Below are 15,580 nucleotides of genomic sequence, written 5' to 3'. Positions count from 1 at the left end.
GGAAACCAGAAGTGGGAGCTTTGGGGAACCAGAGGGCATTTTTCTCTCTGCCCCATCCACCCTCTGACCAAAGACCCAGCCTGCCTCTGACTTGCTGAGAAACTTTGGAAAGCTGCTGCCTCTCTCTGAACCTCGTGTGCGGATAAGGATCAGTCTGGCCCCTCACAGGGCCCTGCGGGCTCTCCCATGGGGCTGGCTGAGAAAGTATGCCACAAGAAGGAGAATACTCCAAAACCGAGGGATGTTGGCAGGGGTGGTAAAGAACAGGAATTTGAGTTCTGGACCTCAGTCTTGGCCCGGCCCACTGGGCTTCCCAGCTAAGTGGCGCAGGGAGCTAATTAGAAAGCCGGGCCCTTGAACAGGACAGAGCATCAGGCTTTCCCAGGGACAGTATTTATAGTTGCCAAAGCATCCTACAAGGAAAGTTCTCCCTTCAGAGAACTTTGCAACTGTTGGATAAGATCAACTTGCCTTTTTAAAATGCAGGGGAACTGTGAATCCAGCCAGCTGAGCTCATGGAGGACGGGGGGAGGGGGGGTTGTGGTGAGGGTGGGAACCTTACCTTCCTGTGCTGCAAACACCAAAGCTGCTGCTGCTGGCAGATCACTTGCTGAGCTCAGGTCAGGCCCTAGATTCTACACCCACGTGTGTGTGTGTGGGGGGGGGAATATCTCATAGAGCCTGGGCTAGCCTCAAAGTCACTATGTAGCCAAGGATGACTCTGATTTTAGTTCCCTCTGCTTTCACCCCACAAGTGCTGGGATTATAGTCGTACACCAATATGCCCAGTTTACGCAGTACTGGGGATGGAACCCAGGGCTTTGTGTGTGGTGTCGGCAGCTACTCTACCAATTATGCCACATCCCATGTACACTGGAGCCAGAGACGGACCCTGAGTGTTTGGGTTGGGTTTTTTTTGTTTTTTTGGTTTTTTGTTTGTTTTTGTTTTTGAGGCAGTCTGACACTAACCTGGAGCTCACCAAGTAGGCTAGGCTGGCTGGTCAGCAAGTGGGGACCACCTGCTTCTCCCTCCCCAGCACCGAGTGCCTGGCACATGCCTCCATGCTGGTCATCAAGAGTTCTGAGGCCTGAATGCAGGTCCTTGTGGTTGCAAAGCAATCGCTTCCCTGCCTGAGCTATCTTCCCGGACCCTTAAACAAAAAGAAAACCGTTTATTGAAAGGAATTTAAAGCCCAAAGCTAATATACTACGGAATAAGCCACCTTCGCCCTGGATCTCCCAGCAGGGAAGCAGAGGGCTGCTGTTCTCACCGACCTCCTCCCGCGCTGCTGGCCAGGCCCTACTCCCCCATTCAGAGCTTGCTGTTTGCCTTCCTGTACCCACTGGTCATGTGGGTCATTCACACTAGGGGTGGGGAGGGTACAGGGACCCATTTCTGAGGAAATGATAAGATATTCAGGAATATAGACACTTCCCGCCTTCACACACAGGCATGGCAGCATGCAGTTCCTGCAGCCCAGGGTAGGCAAGAGGCGTCCTCCAAGCAGTGAAGAAACAGACTGCATGCCCCTGGCTCATCTACCCAGCCCAGCCCAATCCACTCTGCTTGCGCGCTACCAAACAGCTCCCAGTTCCTAGGAAGCGAAACTCTGTCTTCTCTCAGACCCAGGGCACTTTGTGCAGCTGCTCTAAAGAAGGTCGCCTGTGCACAGCAAGGCTTGAAGGCGTGCGGGGGTGGGTAGGTAACAGGAGATCTGAGCCGTCTAAAAGCTGAAAGAAATGTGGAAGGGTTTGCCCTGGGCTTGGAGTTTCTTTCTAGAATGTTCCTTTTTCTCTCTTTTTTTTAAGATTTTTATTTTTTTTTATGCATATGAGTGTACTGTAGCTGTCTTCAGACACACCAGAAGAGGGCATCAGATCCCTTTACAATGGTTGTGAGCTGCCATGTGGTTTCTGGGAATTGAACTCAGTACCTCTGGAAGAATAGTTGGTGCTCTTAACCGCTGAGCCATCTCTCCAGCCTTCCTTTTTCTCTTTTTAAATGCATGCCCTTGTGATCAGCTTGACCCATTCTGGGCTTTGGATTCAATGGGGCGCAATGGTCTCTGAGGCTTGGTTAGAAGCCAAGAGCCATAGTTGGAAGCTGGGTTTCTCTGTTACCACCCCTGGCAAAGATACCCCAGGTGGCTGGTGGGACCTCAGAAGTTGCAAGACCTGAGGTCCCCTCGTCAAGCTGTCCCTAGAAACTGGGTCTGATGCTGTGTTCTCCCCTGCTGCCAGGATGGGATCCTGCTGGGAGCCGTGGGAGCCTATGACTGGAACGGGGCAGTGCTGAAGGAGACAAGCGCAGGAAAGGTGATTCCTCTCCGAGAGTCCTACCTTAAGGAGTTCCCGGAGGAGTTAAAGAACCACGCCGCATACCTAGGTGAGGCCCTGGTGACAGAAGGTGAGAGGGGCCCTGGATCGAAGGGCCCGTCTGTGTCTGTTGGCAATCCCAGACCTAGCTACAAGGCTGGCTTCCCCCTAGCTGTGTTCCATGCCCCATGCCAACTTCTAAACACATAGAATAAATGAGTTCTCCGTATCTCCGTAGCATATGGAAGCTTCTAGACTCTCTGTCAGTTGTCAGGGTCCTTAAAGCTTCAGGTCCAGGCCAGAGCTACATCACACTGGACCTGCCTCCCCTAGTATGAAGTGCAAGTCTGGTCGACTCCTACTCTCCCTTTTATTAAATAACTCCGGGCTTTGTTTTGTGTTTGCTATTGTTGTGGGTTTTTTGTTGCTTTGTTTTAGTTTGGTTTGGTTTGGTTTGGTTTTGTCTTGTTTTTTTTAGCGCTGGGGATCAAGTACAGGGCTCTGTTTGCATAAGCCAACCACATGCTCTCCACTGAGCTAGATCTCCAGACTCTTTTATTAATCCACATGCACAAGAGAAGCGGAACTCAATGCTCCGCCTCAGGCCTGACTGAGCTCCATGACAGAACCCAGCAAGGCCTACTGAGCACCTAGCACCAGAGACCAGCCTGTTTCCTCCTTCTACAGGGTACACGGTGACATCGGTTGTGTCCTCCAAGCAGGGGCGCGTGTATGTGGCTGGAGCCCCCAGGTTCAACCATACTGGCAAGGTCATTCTGTTCAGTATGCACAGCAACCGGAGCCTCACCATCCACCAGGCTCTTCGGGGCGAGCAGGTAATGGACGGCAGGCTGCAGGGGGCAGGCTGTGGGCAAGGGTCAGGGTCTGACCTAGGGGACTGGATAGAGGGGCTTTTCCCTCTCAGCAAAAAGGTCCCACACCCACAAGCATTCCCCTGTGGGGGTGGACGCACGTCTAATTCTCTCTGTAGTTGAAGGTGCCTGCAAACACAATTACTACCCTAACAGCCATAGAACCTGCATTGTCCCCTCCCCTCAAAGCCAACCCAGCTCTACATCAGGGGGGAGCCTGGGACAATTTCTTCCCTCCAGCTTATAGACTTCTTGCCTCTTGAGTGCTGGATGATCTCTGCTGCTACCCTGCCCGCCACCCTGCCCTGTCAGTCCCTGCTTCATGTGCACTGGAATAGAAGCTGCAGGCCACATTAGTATAGAACTACCTGATCTGGGATTCTCCTGGCCCTGGGGCATTCTGAAAGGACAGTCACCTCCTTGAGCTGCCTTGTGTTATCTCTCCACCCCACAGCAAGACCCACAGGGACACTTGCCACTGCCCCAATAGGGATGTGGCTGATCTCAGACTGTGTGACAGACAGTGGCAGGTGATCATGATGCCAATTAAAAGCACGGTGGCAGAAACAGAATGAATCATTGCAGCAGCCAAGGAAGCCTTGGTCCCGGGAAGCAACACAGCTTCTCCAAGCCCTCACAGCAGATTCCTGACCAGGACAGGTTAAGAACCCAGGATCTTGACTCCCCAGCAGCCCCTAGACCAGGCCTTGGCATCGTCTCACTGACAGCATCCTCTGGTACCCTGGAGCCAAGCTAAGCCCCACCCAGGTCCCCGACATGCCTTCCCTCATTACTTAGAGCGAGAACAGCCCATCCTACAGCATCTCCTGCCCATGGCCTGTTACGAAGACACACTCCTCGCATGGCAACATGAGCACTATCTACAGTGGGTCACAGTTCTGCCAGTCCTCTTCGAGGCCAGTGGGGCACTGCTGTGCTCCATGTTCAGACTGGGAAACTGCCCTACTCCCCCGTCTCAACTCCAACCTGCTCCACTTCACTCCACCATCACCCCTGCTCCACTCAACTGCCCCTGCCCCCATACCCCACACTCCACCCCATCCCCCAACCCCCATACCCCACACTCCAACCCATCCCCCAACCCCCCCCCTCCTCCCCACTCCATCCCACCTCACCCAGCTCCCTCTGCTCCCATTTGCTCCAGCCTGCTCTAACCCACTCAAGGCCAGCTCCTTCAGGAGGAAAGGCTAGACCGAAAGCTGCAGGAAATTTGCTGATAACTAACAATTTGTTCCTGCCCAGCTCCACCTTCAACATCAGAACAAGAAACCATATGCCAGAAGCAGCAAAACTAAGTAGATTCCAGATTATTATGACACACACAATTGAAGCCTCAAACTTAATCACCCACTGCCTTATAATTACTCAGTAGAGACCTCTCTCTCTCTCTCTCTCTCTCTCTCTCTCTCTCTCTCTCTCTCTCCCTCTCCCTCTTCTTCACCCCAGCCCAAGTTCATTATTTCCTTTTTCTTCTGTCTGTATTTCTTTAATCTTCCTCCTTATTAAAGGTTTTGTGCTTTATTTTGTTTTTGAAAAATGGTCTCATACGTAGCCCAAGATGGCCCTAAACTCACTATGTAGCTGAGGATTGCCTTGAGCTCCCGACCCTCCTGCCTCTGCCTCCCATGTTAGGATTACAGTCACACACCACCACACCCGGTTTACGTGGGGCTGAGGCTCCGACTCAGGACTTCAGCGTCCTCGGCAAGCACTCTACCAACTGAACCACATCCCAAGCTCACACTGTTTTTAAACCGCGGAACAGAGTTCCGAGCTGAGCATGGCTGCTCACTCCTTTAGTCCTGGGAGGAAGAGGCAGGTGGACCTCTGTGAGTCTGAGGCCAGCCTGGTCTACATAGCAAGCACCAGGACAGCCAGGACTACGTGGTCGTATGCCTAGAGATAATGGCACAAGGAACATTAGGCTTCTGTTGTCAGAGAGACTTGGCCAAGCAATAACCAGGCTTCTGACCTTGGCCAGACAACCAGAATTCTTTGGGTTTCAAGTAACTTGTATAAAATGAAATAACCAGGCTAAGGTATAGGCTCAGTCCTTCTTTGGGGGTATGGTACTAGCTTAGCATGTACCAAGATCCGGTTTTAACTCTTTTTCCTAATAGCATGGTGTACCCATGAGCTAACCCAAGGCTGTAACCTTTGTCTCACAAAGGGCCCTGCCACAGGCTGTTCCCTCTAATAAGCATTTATTGAGCCCATCCTGTGTGCCAGGGCCTACCCTCATTAGGCTGCCATGAAGGGAGCAGGCCCTGATGAACTTATCACAGGCAGTGAGTGGGGGAGCTCAGAGAAACCTTTTACAAAGCAGTGACACATCTGCTGAAGCCTGAGTGACTGCAGGAGGAGAGGGTTGGGCAAAGATGTAAGGAACGGGAAAGCTTATGCAGAGGGAAGCTGAGATCCAGCCCAGGGCCTGGGCCTTAGGGAAGAGAACTGGGTCATGAGGGACAGGAAGGAGGCTGGCGGAGGAGGCTCTGAGGCTCTGTGCTGGGAGCCAGGGGCTGCTGAGCAGAGGCTGGGCTGGGATCCCATGGAGTTATGCTAAAGAGTTTAGGCTCTCTCCCAATCACTGGGTTGTATATGGCCAGGGGTGGAGGCCAGGCTACCAGGACAAGGGTTGGAAGCCAAGTCTAGAGGAAGAGCAGTCAGGGGGCAAATGAGATGTTGGCCAATATTAGAGATGGAGGCAGAGCCAGAGGTCCTCAGTCACTAATGAATGGTGAGTGGTGTCCACATAGGAAGTGCTACACCAAAGGACAGAGAGGAGAGCAATCAATCACTGAGATGGGCATAGACAACCGCAGTCACTATCAGCAACAGGAAAGCCAGTGAGCTCCTTGACACAGAAACCTGAAAATGAACCAACTACTGTGGCTCAACCAAAACCATCAGGGCTGGGCTGGAGAGATGGCTCAGTGGTTAAGAGCACTGATTGCTCTCCCAGAGGTCCTGAGTTCAATTCCCAGCAACCACATGGTGGCTCACAACCATCTATAATGGGATCCAATCCCCTTTTCTGGTGTGTCTGAAGACAGCCACAGTGTACTTATATATAATAAATGAATAAATCTAAAAAAAAAATTAAAAAACCCATCAGGGTCCATACCTCACATTGAATTAGCAGCAATCATGTCATAAAGCACAGTCTGTCACCGTTGGCTGCAGCAGTCATGAACTCACAGCAGCTAAGGTTACCAGAGTAAGATCAAGCGTAAGTGGGGGAGGGGCTCACAGGGCCCCACCCCCAACTGATGAGCTATTAGTGATCCATGGCTGCTGAATGAAGGAGAGTCATTCTTTGGGGATCTGGCCTCTAGTATGCACATAGGCAACACTAAGTAGGTTTAGCCTGCTACTGTTTGAAGATACAATGTTGAGAGGAGTTGCATGGGGGGGCTGGGGAGGAGGGGGGGGGGGGGGAGTTGGAGGGGAGAACTGGAAGTGGAGAGTGGATAGGGCTGTGTTTTGTTACATGCATGTCTGAAATTATCAAAGAATACATTTCTTAAATGGGGCCTTCATGAGGAAAAATATTGTCCTGGAGAAAAGGCTCTGGACACATTGTTATACCAATAATTAAGAAAGATGAAGAACGGTCTCATTGTAACAATAAGGACATATTCATACATAAGAACTGACAATGTAAAGGCACAGTAGAACAGAGTAGAGGAAAACACAGTGAAACATTCCTGCTGGCTGGGTCTGAGTGTTGAGACTTTAAGTAACTTTTATTTTTAATCTTCATACTTTCTTATAGTTTCCTCTTTTGCTGTTGTAATATTTCTGGGTTTTGTCACTATAACATATTGCTGCTCAGGAGAATAAATAACCATGTTAAAGTTAAGTAATGGGGACCCAGCTTGATCCTTTTCCCATTGTGTGCCGCAGATAGGCTCCTACTTCGGGAGTGAGATCACCTCGGTGGACATCAATAATGACAGAGTGACAGATGTCCTGCTGGTGGGCGCACCCATGTACTTCAGCGAGAGCCGAGAGAGAGGCAAGGTGTATGTCTACAACCTGAGACAGGTACTGTGGCCAGGGGAGTCCAGGCAGCTCTGCAGGGCATCAGAGCCCTGTTCTGACTTGGTCAATCTCAAGGAAACCTGCAGGAGTCAGCTGGGAAGAGCAGGAGTCGCTCTACCCAGGACTCTAGTATCTGGGCTCCTGTCCTTAGGAAGGGTTCTTGGGGATGGAATGGAGAGACGCCACTTGGTGCAGGCTGGGGGATCAAGCCTGTACTCAGTTCCTCCGTCTCTCCCTGGCTTTGGTTTTACAGAACCGGTTCGTTTTTAATGGCACTCTGAAGGATTCCCACAGCTACCAGAACGCCCGGTTCGGGTCATGCATTGCCTCCGTTCAAGACCTCAACCAAGATTCCTACAATGACGTGGTGGTGGGGGCCCCTTTGGAGGACAGTCACAGAGGGGCCATCTACATCTTCCATGGCTTCCAAACCAACATCCTGAAGAAGCCCATGCAGGTGGGGCTCTGTGGAGACTGGGTAGAGCAGAAAGCAGGGTGTCTGAGCAGCACCCATGAACTCCTGTGGTTCTGTTTCCTTTCACACCCTCTTGCAGAAAGGATCCTATCTGTCTGTCCTGCCTCACATGGAAATATTGCCAAGGATGCACTGTATGTTCTGGCCCCCCTTCCTGTCCTCATATACACCTTTATCTTTTCCACATCCATTCAAATAGAAATCCCAGGCACAAACATCACTACCTCGACAGGACCAGCTGGGACTGGACAGCTCCTACATGGGTCCATTTTTACTACAAAGAGACCTCACATCTCAGTTTCTCAGGGTCTCATCCAACAACACAAATTTACTAACACTTTTTAAAATGTCTTTTCTCTTTAAAGAGAGCAATCTGTATATGGATGTTTTGCTTGCACGCATGTGTTTATAGTGCCAGAAGAGAGAGCATTGGATTCCTTGGAACTAGAGCGATAGACCATTGTGAGCTGACGTTTGGGTGCCAGGAACCATACCTACGTCCTCTGCAAGGGTGGCCAGTGCTTTGTGGTTTTGGTTTTGGTTTAGATTTACTTATTCTATGTATGAGTGATGTCTGCATGTATGCGTGTTCCTGGTGCCATGGAGGTCTCAGATTCCCTGGAACTGGAGTTAGAGATGGCTGTAGACTGTCATCTGAAAGATGGCTATGAACCGCCATGTGGGTGCTGGGAATCAAATCTAGGTCCTCTGTCAAAGGACAAGTGCTCTAACCACTAACTGTCCCCAACTCCACTTTTTCCTTCTCTCTTTTCTCTCTCTTCTCTCTCTCTCTCTCTCTCTCTCTCTCTCTCTCTCTGTGTGTGTGTGTGCACGCATTTAACATGTGGGAGTGCATGCATGAAAGTGTGTGTGTTGTGGGGGTTTTTGGTTGTTTGTTTGTTTGAAGAAAGGTTGACTTAAATGGCCCTTGCTGACCTCAAACTCACAGAGAGCCACTACCATCTCTGTCCACCCCGATCATGCACACACAAATCTCTCTCTCTCTCTCTCTCTCTCTCTCTCTCTCTCTCTCTCTCTCTCTCACACACACACACACACACACACACACACACACACACAGACGTCTGTCTGTTTTGTTTTGGGAACCTCCTCTAAGATTATTCAGGGCCTCTGTGTGACCCGGCCACTGTGTGATCCTATGCATTGGAACCTGGTGGTTCAATAGTGGATACTAAAAGGCAGTGAGTCCCTGTCTCCCAGAATCTATCAGTAGATAACTGTGCACGGATAAAGGGTAGGACCCCAAGCCCCACCCACTTCCCTGCCTAATTGTGAATAGAGCCCAGTGTAGGTACCTACAGTTGTGAGCTAATGATCTAAATAGTTGTATCAAGTCTAGAGAATTAGTAAGGTGGTCAAATAAATACACCAAGGTCAGAGGTGCCAGGGAATTCGTTATCTGCCCGGTAATATCCATTGGCATTCAGTAAGTACTTCATTTTGTTTTTTATGGTGCTGAAGATCAAAGGTAGGGCCTTGCACTATCCAGGTAAGCACCACACCACCCGGTTACACCTTCAAGCCCTTGAGGGTTTTTTTGTTTTGTTTTGTTTTGTTTGTTTGTTTGTTTGTTTGAGGCAAGGTCTTGCTGTGTAGACCATGCTGGTCTTGAATTCGTGACCTGAAATTTCTATCTCTAAAGTACTGGGACTCTTAACTGTGAGCCATCAAACCTTGTTGGGGAATATTTTGAGACATGTTTTCACCCAAAACAGTGACTTTAAAGGTAGTGATTTTCTAGGCGCCTCATCAAGCAGCTGTCAGGTTCTCAGAGCTCAGGATTGTGTCTGTCCCGCTAGAGCTAACCTGGCACACAGTACACACACCCTTTCTCCTCTCTCCCTGCAGAGAATATCAGCCTCGGAGCTGGCTCCCGGCTTGCAGCATTTTGGCTGCAGCATCCACGGACAACTGGACCTCAATGAGGACGGGCTGGTGGACCTAGCAGTGGGCGCCCTGGGCAACGCTGTGGTTTTGTGGTTGGTTCCCCTGCTTTCCCTAACTGGAGGGCTCTCCTGGGTTAACTGAATAGAGTGTTTCAAAGGTCTGCTTCAGGGTTTTCCCCTCTTGATGAACCCTAAGCCTCTCCCAGCCCATGCAGTCCTGGAGTCCTAATCTCTGTTCTCAGTGGAGTTCTAGGACTGGAGACCACTCTCTGTCCCCAGCACTCAGAATTTTTCCTATGCCCTGCTCCCTGCAGCATCTGTTCCACTCATGCCTTGCAGGCTCCTTAGAGGAAGCATTGAGCCCCTCCTAGAATCATTCTCCTCTCCTCCTGTGTGGGAGAATGGAATATGGGTTTTTTTTTCTCCCAACCCCTCTGATTTCATTTCCTTCTGTGTGGTTCCCTATCAGTGTTTGAGGAAATCCTGTGAATCTCCTTGTGTATCGCTGCTTTTAGAATGTAGTCCTGGTTTGCCTGGAACCCACCGTGTAGACCAGGTTGACCTCGAGCTCACAGAGATCCACCTGTCTCTGCTGAGATTAAAGGCATATGCCCGGCTGATTGGAGCTTTTGTAATATAGGTTGCCGAGAGAGATTTCATCATTTAGGTTTTCTGCACTAACTTAAAATGTGAAGAAAAAAAATAAAAAACCAGCCAACGTTCCGTCATTCAGCACTGACACTTTCGAGGCCTGGCTGTGCTTCCGGTCTTCCCCCTCAGTTGTACTGCGTGTGCCTCCCACTCGACCTCACTCCAGCACTCATTAGACTTGCAGAGTCTGTGCCAGCAGACGGCATCTGGCTCTGTGCTGTAACAAGATATCTGCAGGACGTAGCGGTGCATGCAGATTAAAACTCGAGACACGGCTTTAGAACATGTTCGTGTCTCTCTCAGTTTAGTGTGACCTGGGCTGCATGGGATTCCTTTTCTGTCCCTTTCACTGGGAAGCCAAGGATGGCTTTGAGCTTCTCATACTGTGACTCTGTCTCACCACCTCACCTTGTTTATGTGGTGCTGGGAATCAACCCCCGAGCTTCGTGCATGCCAGGCAAGCACTCTACCAACTGAGCTACACCCCCTGTACCCGGCATGGAGTTTCTTTTCCTTTTCTCTTCCTTTTCTCTTTTCTTTGCTCAACTGTTCCATCCTGATCTGGATCAACAGGTTGCTCCTCAGTGACAGGTCCCAAGAGAGAGGACCAGAAAAGGGAGGGGATCAGAAGATAAGGAGACAGAGAAGTTTAGGATTGGGAGATCTTACACAAACTGTCTTTGCCGGGTGTCTTAATTGGGGTTTTACAGCTGTGAACAGACACTATGACCATTGCAAGTCTTATAAAGGACAACATTTAATTGGGGCTGGCTTACAGGTTCAGAGGCTCAGTCCATTATCACCAAGGTGGGAACATGGCAGCATCCAGGCAGACATGGTGCTGAAGGAGCCGAGAGTTCCACGGTTTGTTCAGAAGGCAGCTAGGAGAAGACTGGCTTGCAGGCAGCTAGGACACAAGAGTATTAAAGCCCACACCCACAGTGACCCACCTACTCTAACAAGACCACACCTTCTAATAGCCCCGCTCCCCGGGCCAGCATATATAAGCCATCACACCATGCAAGCTTATTTTGAAGTATAGTATTTTTATATATGATTTTCAGGGGGAGAAATGGAACAAAGTCAGCAGAACCATCATAGACTGGATGAAATTGCAAAGCTGCACAAGTGAATGCTGGGTATCTCCAGAGCATTGCAGCATGCAGCAGCCAGGGGACTGTAACCTCCAGTCTCTTCAGGGGGAAAACCCGAGTCCCCAGGAACTGAACTTTACCTCCTGCAAAGCTCTAGCCTCAGCCCCAGACTGGCCTTGCCAAGTCTGCTCCTGAGCAAGCACATGGAGCTAGGTTCCTTCTGTCCTTTCACAGGGGCTTCTGAGAAAGCCTTGGGTCAGTCCAGCTCTCAATACTTCTGTGCATACAGATGCCCGTGACGGCCAGAAGGGGATGTCAGATCCTCTAGAACTGTAGCTACCGGTGGTTGTGAGCATCCACATATGTTGGTTCTGGAAACCAAATCCAGGTCCTCTGAAAACGCAGACCTGAGCCATATTCCCAGCCCCTCTCTCTCTCTCTAGTGGATTCAAATATATCTCGGGCCTACTAGGAAGGACGGTAGAAGTCAGTAGTTCTCAACTAGAACAACCCTGGAGAAAAGGAGAACAGGGTGTCCCACAGCCCAGAGGCTGCTAAGGCCCAGTCCTACCCTCTCTCTCTCTGACCCTCTCCTGTAGCGTCCCGAGCTCTCTCTGCTCCATCTATTACACTGCACCCTGTAGGCAGGTTTTACTGACTCCGCTCCCATCTGGATCTGTACCTTCACCCCACGGTCCCAGGCAGGCAGGCAGAACTCCAGCCCTACCCTAGCTTACCTGCCTTTCTGTTCCAGGGCACGTCCCGTAGTTCAGATCAACGCCAGCCTCCACTTTGAGCCTTCCAAGATCAACATCTTCCACAAGGACTGCAAGCGCAATGGCAGGGATGCCACCTGCCTGGCTGCCTTCCTCTGCTTCGGACCTATCTTCCTGGCACCCCACTTCCACACAGCAACCGTCGGTAAACCAGCCTCCCCGGGCGGTCAGCAAGCTCCAGTCTCTCTGTGGGCCTTGTGATTGTTCCAGTTCACAGCCTGGGGCTTTCCCAAAATGGGGTCTGAGTACCAGGTCACATCCTGAGACACCTTTGATGCCTGCTGGATTCTCTGATGATGCTCTCCCTTCAAGGGCTTCCTGGCAGGGCAAGAGGGGCAGTGGGCAGGACTGATGGGAAAGACCAGGAACAGAGGAACATCCCCTTGGTTGTGTTTTGAATGGGATGCAAAAGGCAGGCAGTAGAGTACAGAGAGGAGGCCAGGAGTCAGCCAGACACGGAACCAACCTGGAGCTAGCAGTGAGGAGCTGAGAACACAGTGGCTCACAGCTGCCACCCAGCAGGGACATGGGCTTGGGAAGGGTCCTCTCCTTTTACCTCAGGCTGGATTCGGGCACACACTTCCTGAACCAGGCAGCCCTGGAAGTGATGGATGCATTAGTGACCACAGGTAGTGTCCCCTTCAGTGATAAAGGCACAAGAGCAAAGACAAGAAGGGTTTGGGAGGCATAAGAGGGCACATCCCAGCCTGGTGGCTGTGCACTTTTCCTGCATGTTCCATCTATGGCAGGACAAGGATTCAAGGACACAGCCACCAGAGGGCAGCATGGGGAACAGAAGGCACTCTGCCATTCTCTCAAACTTTTGTAAGCTAAGTGCTGAGGGCCTCAAGCCACAGAATACAGACAAGAGTCTGAGGAGCATCCTTAGTGTGAGTGAAGCCTCCAGGAGAAGCTCCTACAGGCCCAGAGCAACGGTGTGAGGCAACGGTGTGTTGGGGGAGAGCTGAGGAGGTCATTTGTGGGCAGAGCTGAGCAACACTGGCCTCACTCAGGTCCCTCGCCTTCTCCCAAGGCTTACGTCCCTCTTTCGTCCTCCCTCCTGCCTCTCACATCTCCTCCTCTTCAGCCCCTTCCTCCTTAACACAGTCCTTGCTCCTCATATAGAAGCTTCTGGCTTCCAGCCACCTGTGAGGGATGAGGGGCTGAACAGGTCAGCAGATGTGGATGAAGCCCCAGCTTGGTCTTGCCCTCTCTCCTCTTCCAGGCATCAGGTACAACGCAACCATGGATGAGAGACGGTATATGCCACGGGCACATCTGGATGAGGGTGCAGACCAGTTCACCAACAGGGCTGTCCTACTCTCCTCTGGTCAGGAACACTGTCAAAGGATCAACTTCCACGTCCTGGTGAGCCCGGCAGCCCATGAGCGGGTCAGGTCCTAAGCCCTACAGAGGAAGGGTACAGAGGAACATCTGTAGGAGAAGTGAGAGCCCCGTGGTTGCCAGGGGCTTGTTCTGAGCCCTCAGTAGAGAGCCAGGAAGTAGCATGGCTAACCTTGGCCAGTGCCCCTCCTCAGGCCCCAGATAAAAGCCTTCATGGCTATCCTGCCCACCTGCCTTCCCAGCTCTTCCTCCCCAGAAGGGATGAAACTAGGGAAGTGAGAGCCCTCTGAGAAGATGAGGGAGAGAGGGGGCCACCACCCATCGCTAGAAAGGGCAGAGCAACAGAATGGAGTGAAAACTGAATGAAGCAGGCAGAGGCGTGGACACATGGGCCAGTGGCATCCCAAGAGAGGTGGTGGCCTGGTGCCCATCACTGAATGAGAAAGAGGCTTACTCCATACAGAAATACCAAGTATGTTAACCACAGCTCTAGAGCATGGGTGCCTTTAGACTGCTTGGAACTCCCCGGTCACTTGTCATCCATAGTCAAGACTAACTGAATCACATGTTCACTCATTCATTCATTCATTCAACATTATAAGGCTCAATGGTTGGGCTACACCTAGAGGTTTCTAGATTATTCCTTGCTGGGGAAAAAAGTCAGACACACAGGTGGATTTTTTAGCTGGGTGTGGTATTACATGCTTATAATCACAGCACTCAGGAGGCTGTGTTTGGGGCCAGCCTGGGAGAGAGAGAGAGAGAGAGAGAGAGAGAGAGAGAGAAAGATAGAGAGATATATATAGATATAGGAGAGAGATAGTGATAGATATAGATATATGAGAGAGAGAGATAGTGATAGATATAGATATGAGAGAGAGAGAGAGAGAGAGAGAGAGAGAGAGAGAGAGAGAGAGAGAGAGAGAGAGAGAGAGAGAGAGAAAGTGGGCGTCAATGCCGTGGGAAAAGCTGAAGTCACAGATCTGGAGGGAGGAGAAAGCTGCCTGCCAGGCTTCCTGAAGGGTCAAGTTATCTGAGTCCTGAGAGTTGGGCTTCGAAGGGCAAACAGGAGTGTGGTGAAAGTTCAGGACGCCGAACTGGCATACACTCTCACCCGCAGACCTTGACAGAACCGTTACCCACACGGGGACTTACCCTGAGGGCCACAGGCTACTGTCCGCCATCTTAGAGAGGTGGAAGTTCTATGTGTGCAGTCTTGGCCCAAGAAATCGTAGTCTCCCCTCTCTGAACTCCGCCTTCCTCTCCCCACAGGACACTGCCGACTACGTGAAGCCAGTGGCCTTCTCCGTGGAATATTCCCTAGAGGACCCTGACCATGGCCCCATGCTGGACAACGGCTGGCCCACTACGCTCAGAGTGTCGGTGCGTCCTGCCCCTCTGCCACCCTGTCTCCAGACCTGATGAGAATGACTGAGTCCTTCCCTCACCCCGCTGCTTCCTGTCCCCAGAGAGCCACAGCCAGTAACAGCAGGACAAGACTCCTTCACTAGGTTCCCCTGCCCTCTGCACAGGAAGGCACTGAGTGGCCGCTGGGGAAATGAGATGCCCAGAAGGAACCTGTGACCCTGTGACCTCTGGTTCTTACCTCTCTAGTTTTCAGAAAAGGACTCAGCTGCATTGAGCTTGCTCTCGTTGTTCAGTAACAACTCAGTAACAGACTCCCTGCCTGCTACTAAGTAACTCCAAAAGCTTTCTTTGTACCAGTGCTTCCAGCTCTAGGGGTCCCTAAGTCCTCTGTTAACAATTTGGGGTGCTTGCTCCCTGAAGAGTCCACTGGAGAGCACCTCCTCCATTTCTGTCTAAGTGGACTAGAAGAGCAGGCAGGATTTACATAGGACTGTAAGCATTAGGAAAAGACTTCACCAGCTTCTGAGGCCCAGGCACCCAAGCAAAGCCCCTCCCATAGCCTCAGAGTCACCAAGTGCTCCCTTGCTTGATCTCTCCAGTACTGTGAGAGGACTGTAGGGTCTGCAGCTGTGTTGCACTGCCTTGCTCACACTCCCACGGCCCCTCAAATCCTCCATAGCACCCCATCCCTGCACACTCCTCCAGCCCTCCC

At 51.2% G+C, this 15,580-nt stretch overlaps 1 protein-coding gene across 1 annotated transcript in view; it reads left to right on the top strand.

Moving 5' to 3' along the window:
- Itga11 (integrin subunit alpha 11) overlaps window positions 1-15,580 on the top strand; it is a 106,930-nt gene that overhangs the window by 69,837 nt on the left and 21,513 nt on the right. The window contains exons 11-18 of the mRNA XM_032910844.1: window positions 2,242-2,386; window positions 3,004-3,152; window positions 7,116-7,256; window positions 7,507-7,710; window positions 9,598-9,728; window positions 12,135-12,301; window positions 13,382-13,524; window positions 14,773-14,883. Of these exons, the coding sequence (XP_032766735.1) occupies window positions 2,242-2,386; window positions 3,004-3,152; window positions 7,116-7,256; window positions 7,507-7,710; window positions 9,598-9,728; window positions 12,135-12,301; window positions 13,382-13,524; window positions 14,773-14,883 (1,191 nt within the window). The remainder of the gene's footprint in view (window positions 1-2,241; window positions 2,387-3,003; window positions 3,153-7,115; window positions 7,257-7,506; window positions 7,711-9,597; window positions 9,729-12,134; window positions 12,302-13,381; window positions 13,525-14,772; window positions 14,884-15,580) is intronic.

Source organism: Rattus rattus, chromosome 8 (assembly GCF_011064425.1).
Source record: "Rattus rattus isolate New Zealand chromosome 8, Rrattus_CSIRO_v1, whole genome shotgun sequence".
Classification (NCBI taxonomy): domain Eukaryota; kingdom Metazoa; phylum Chordata; class Mammalia; order Rodentia; family Muridae; genus Rattus; species Rattus rattus.
This window is presented reverse-complemented; position numbering and strand designations above follow the sequence as displayed.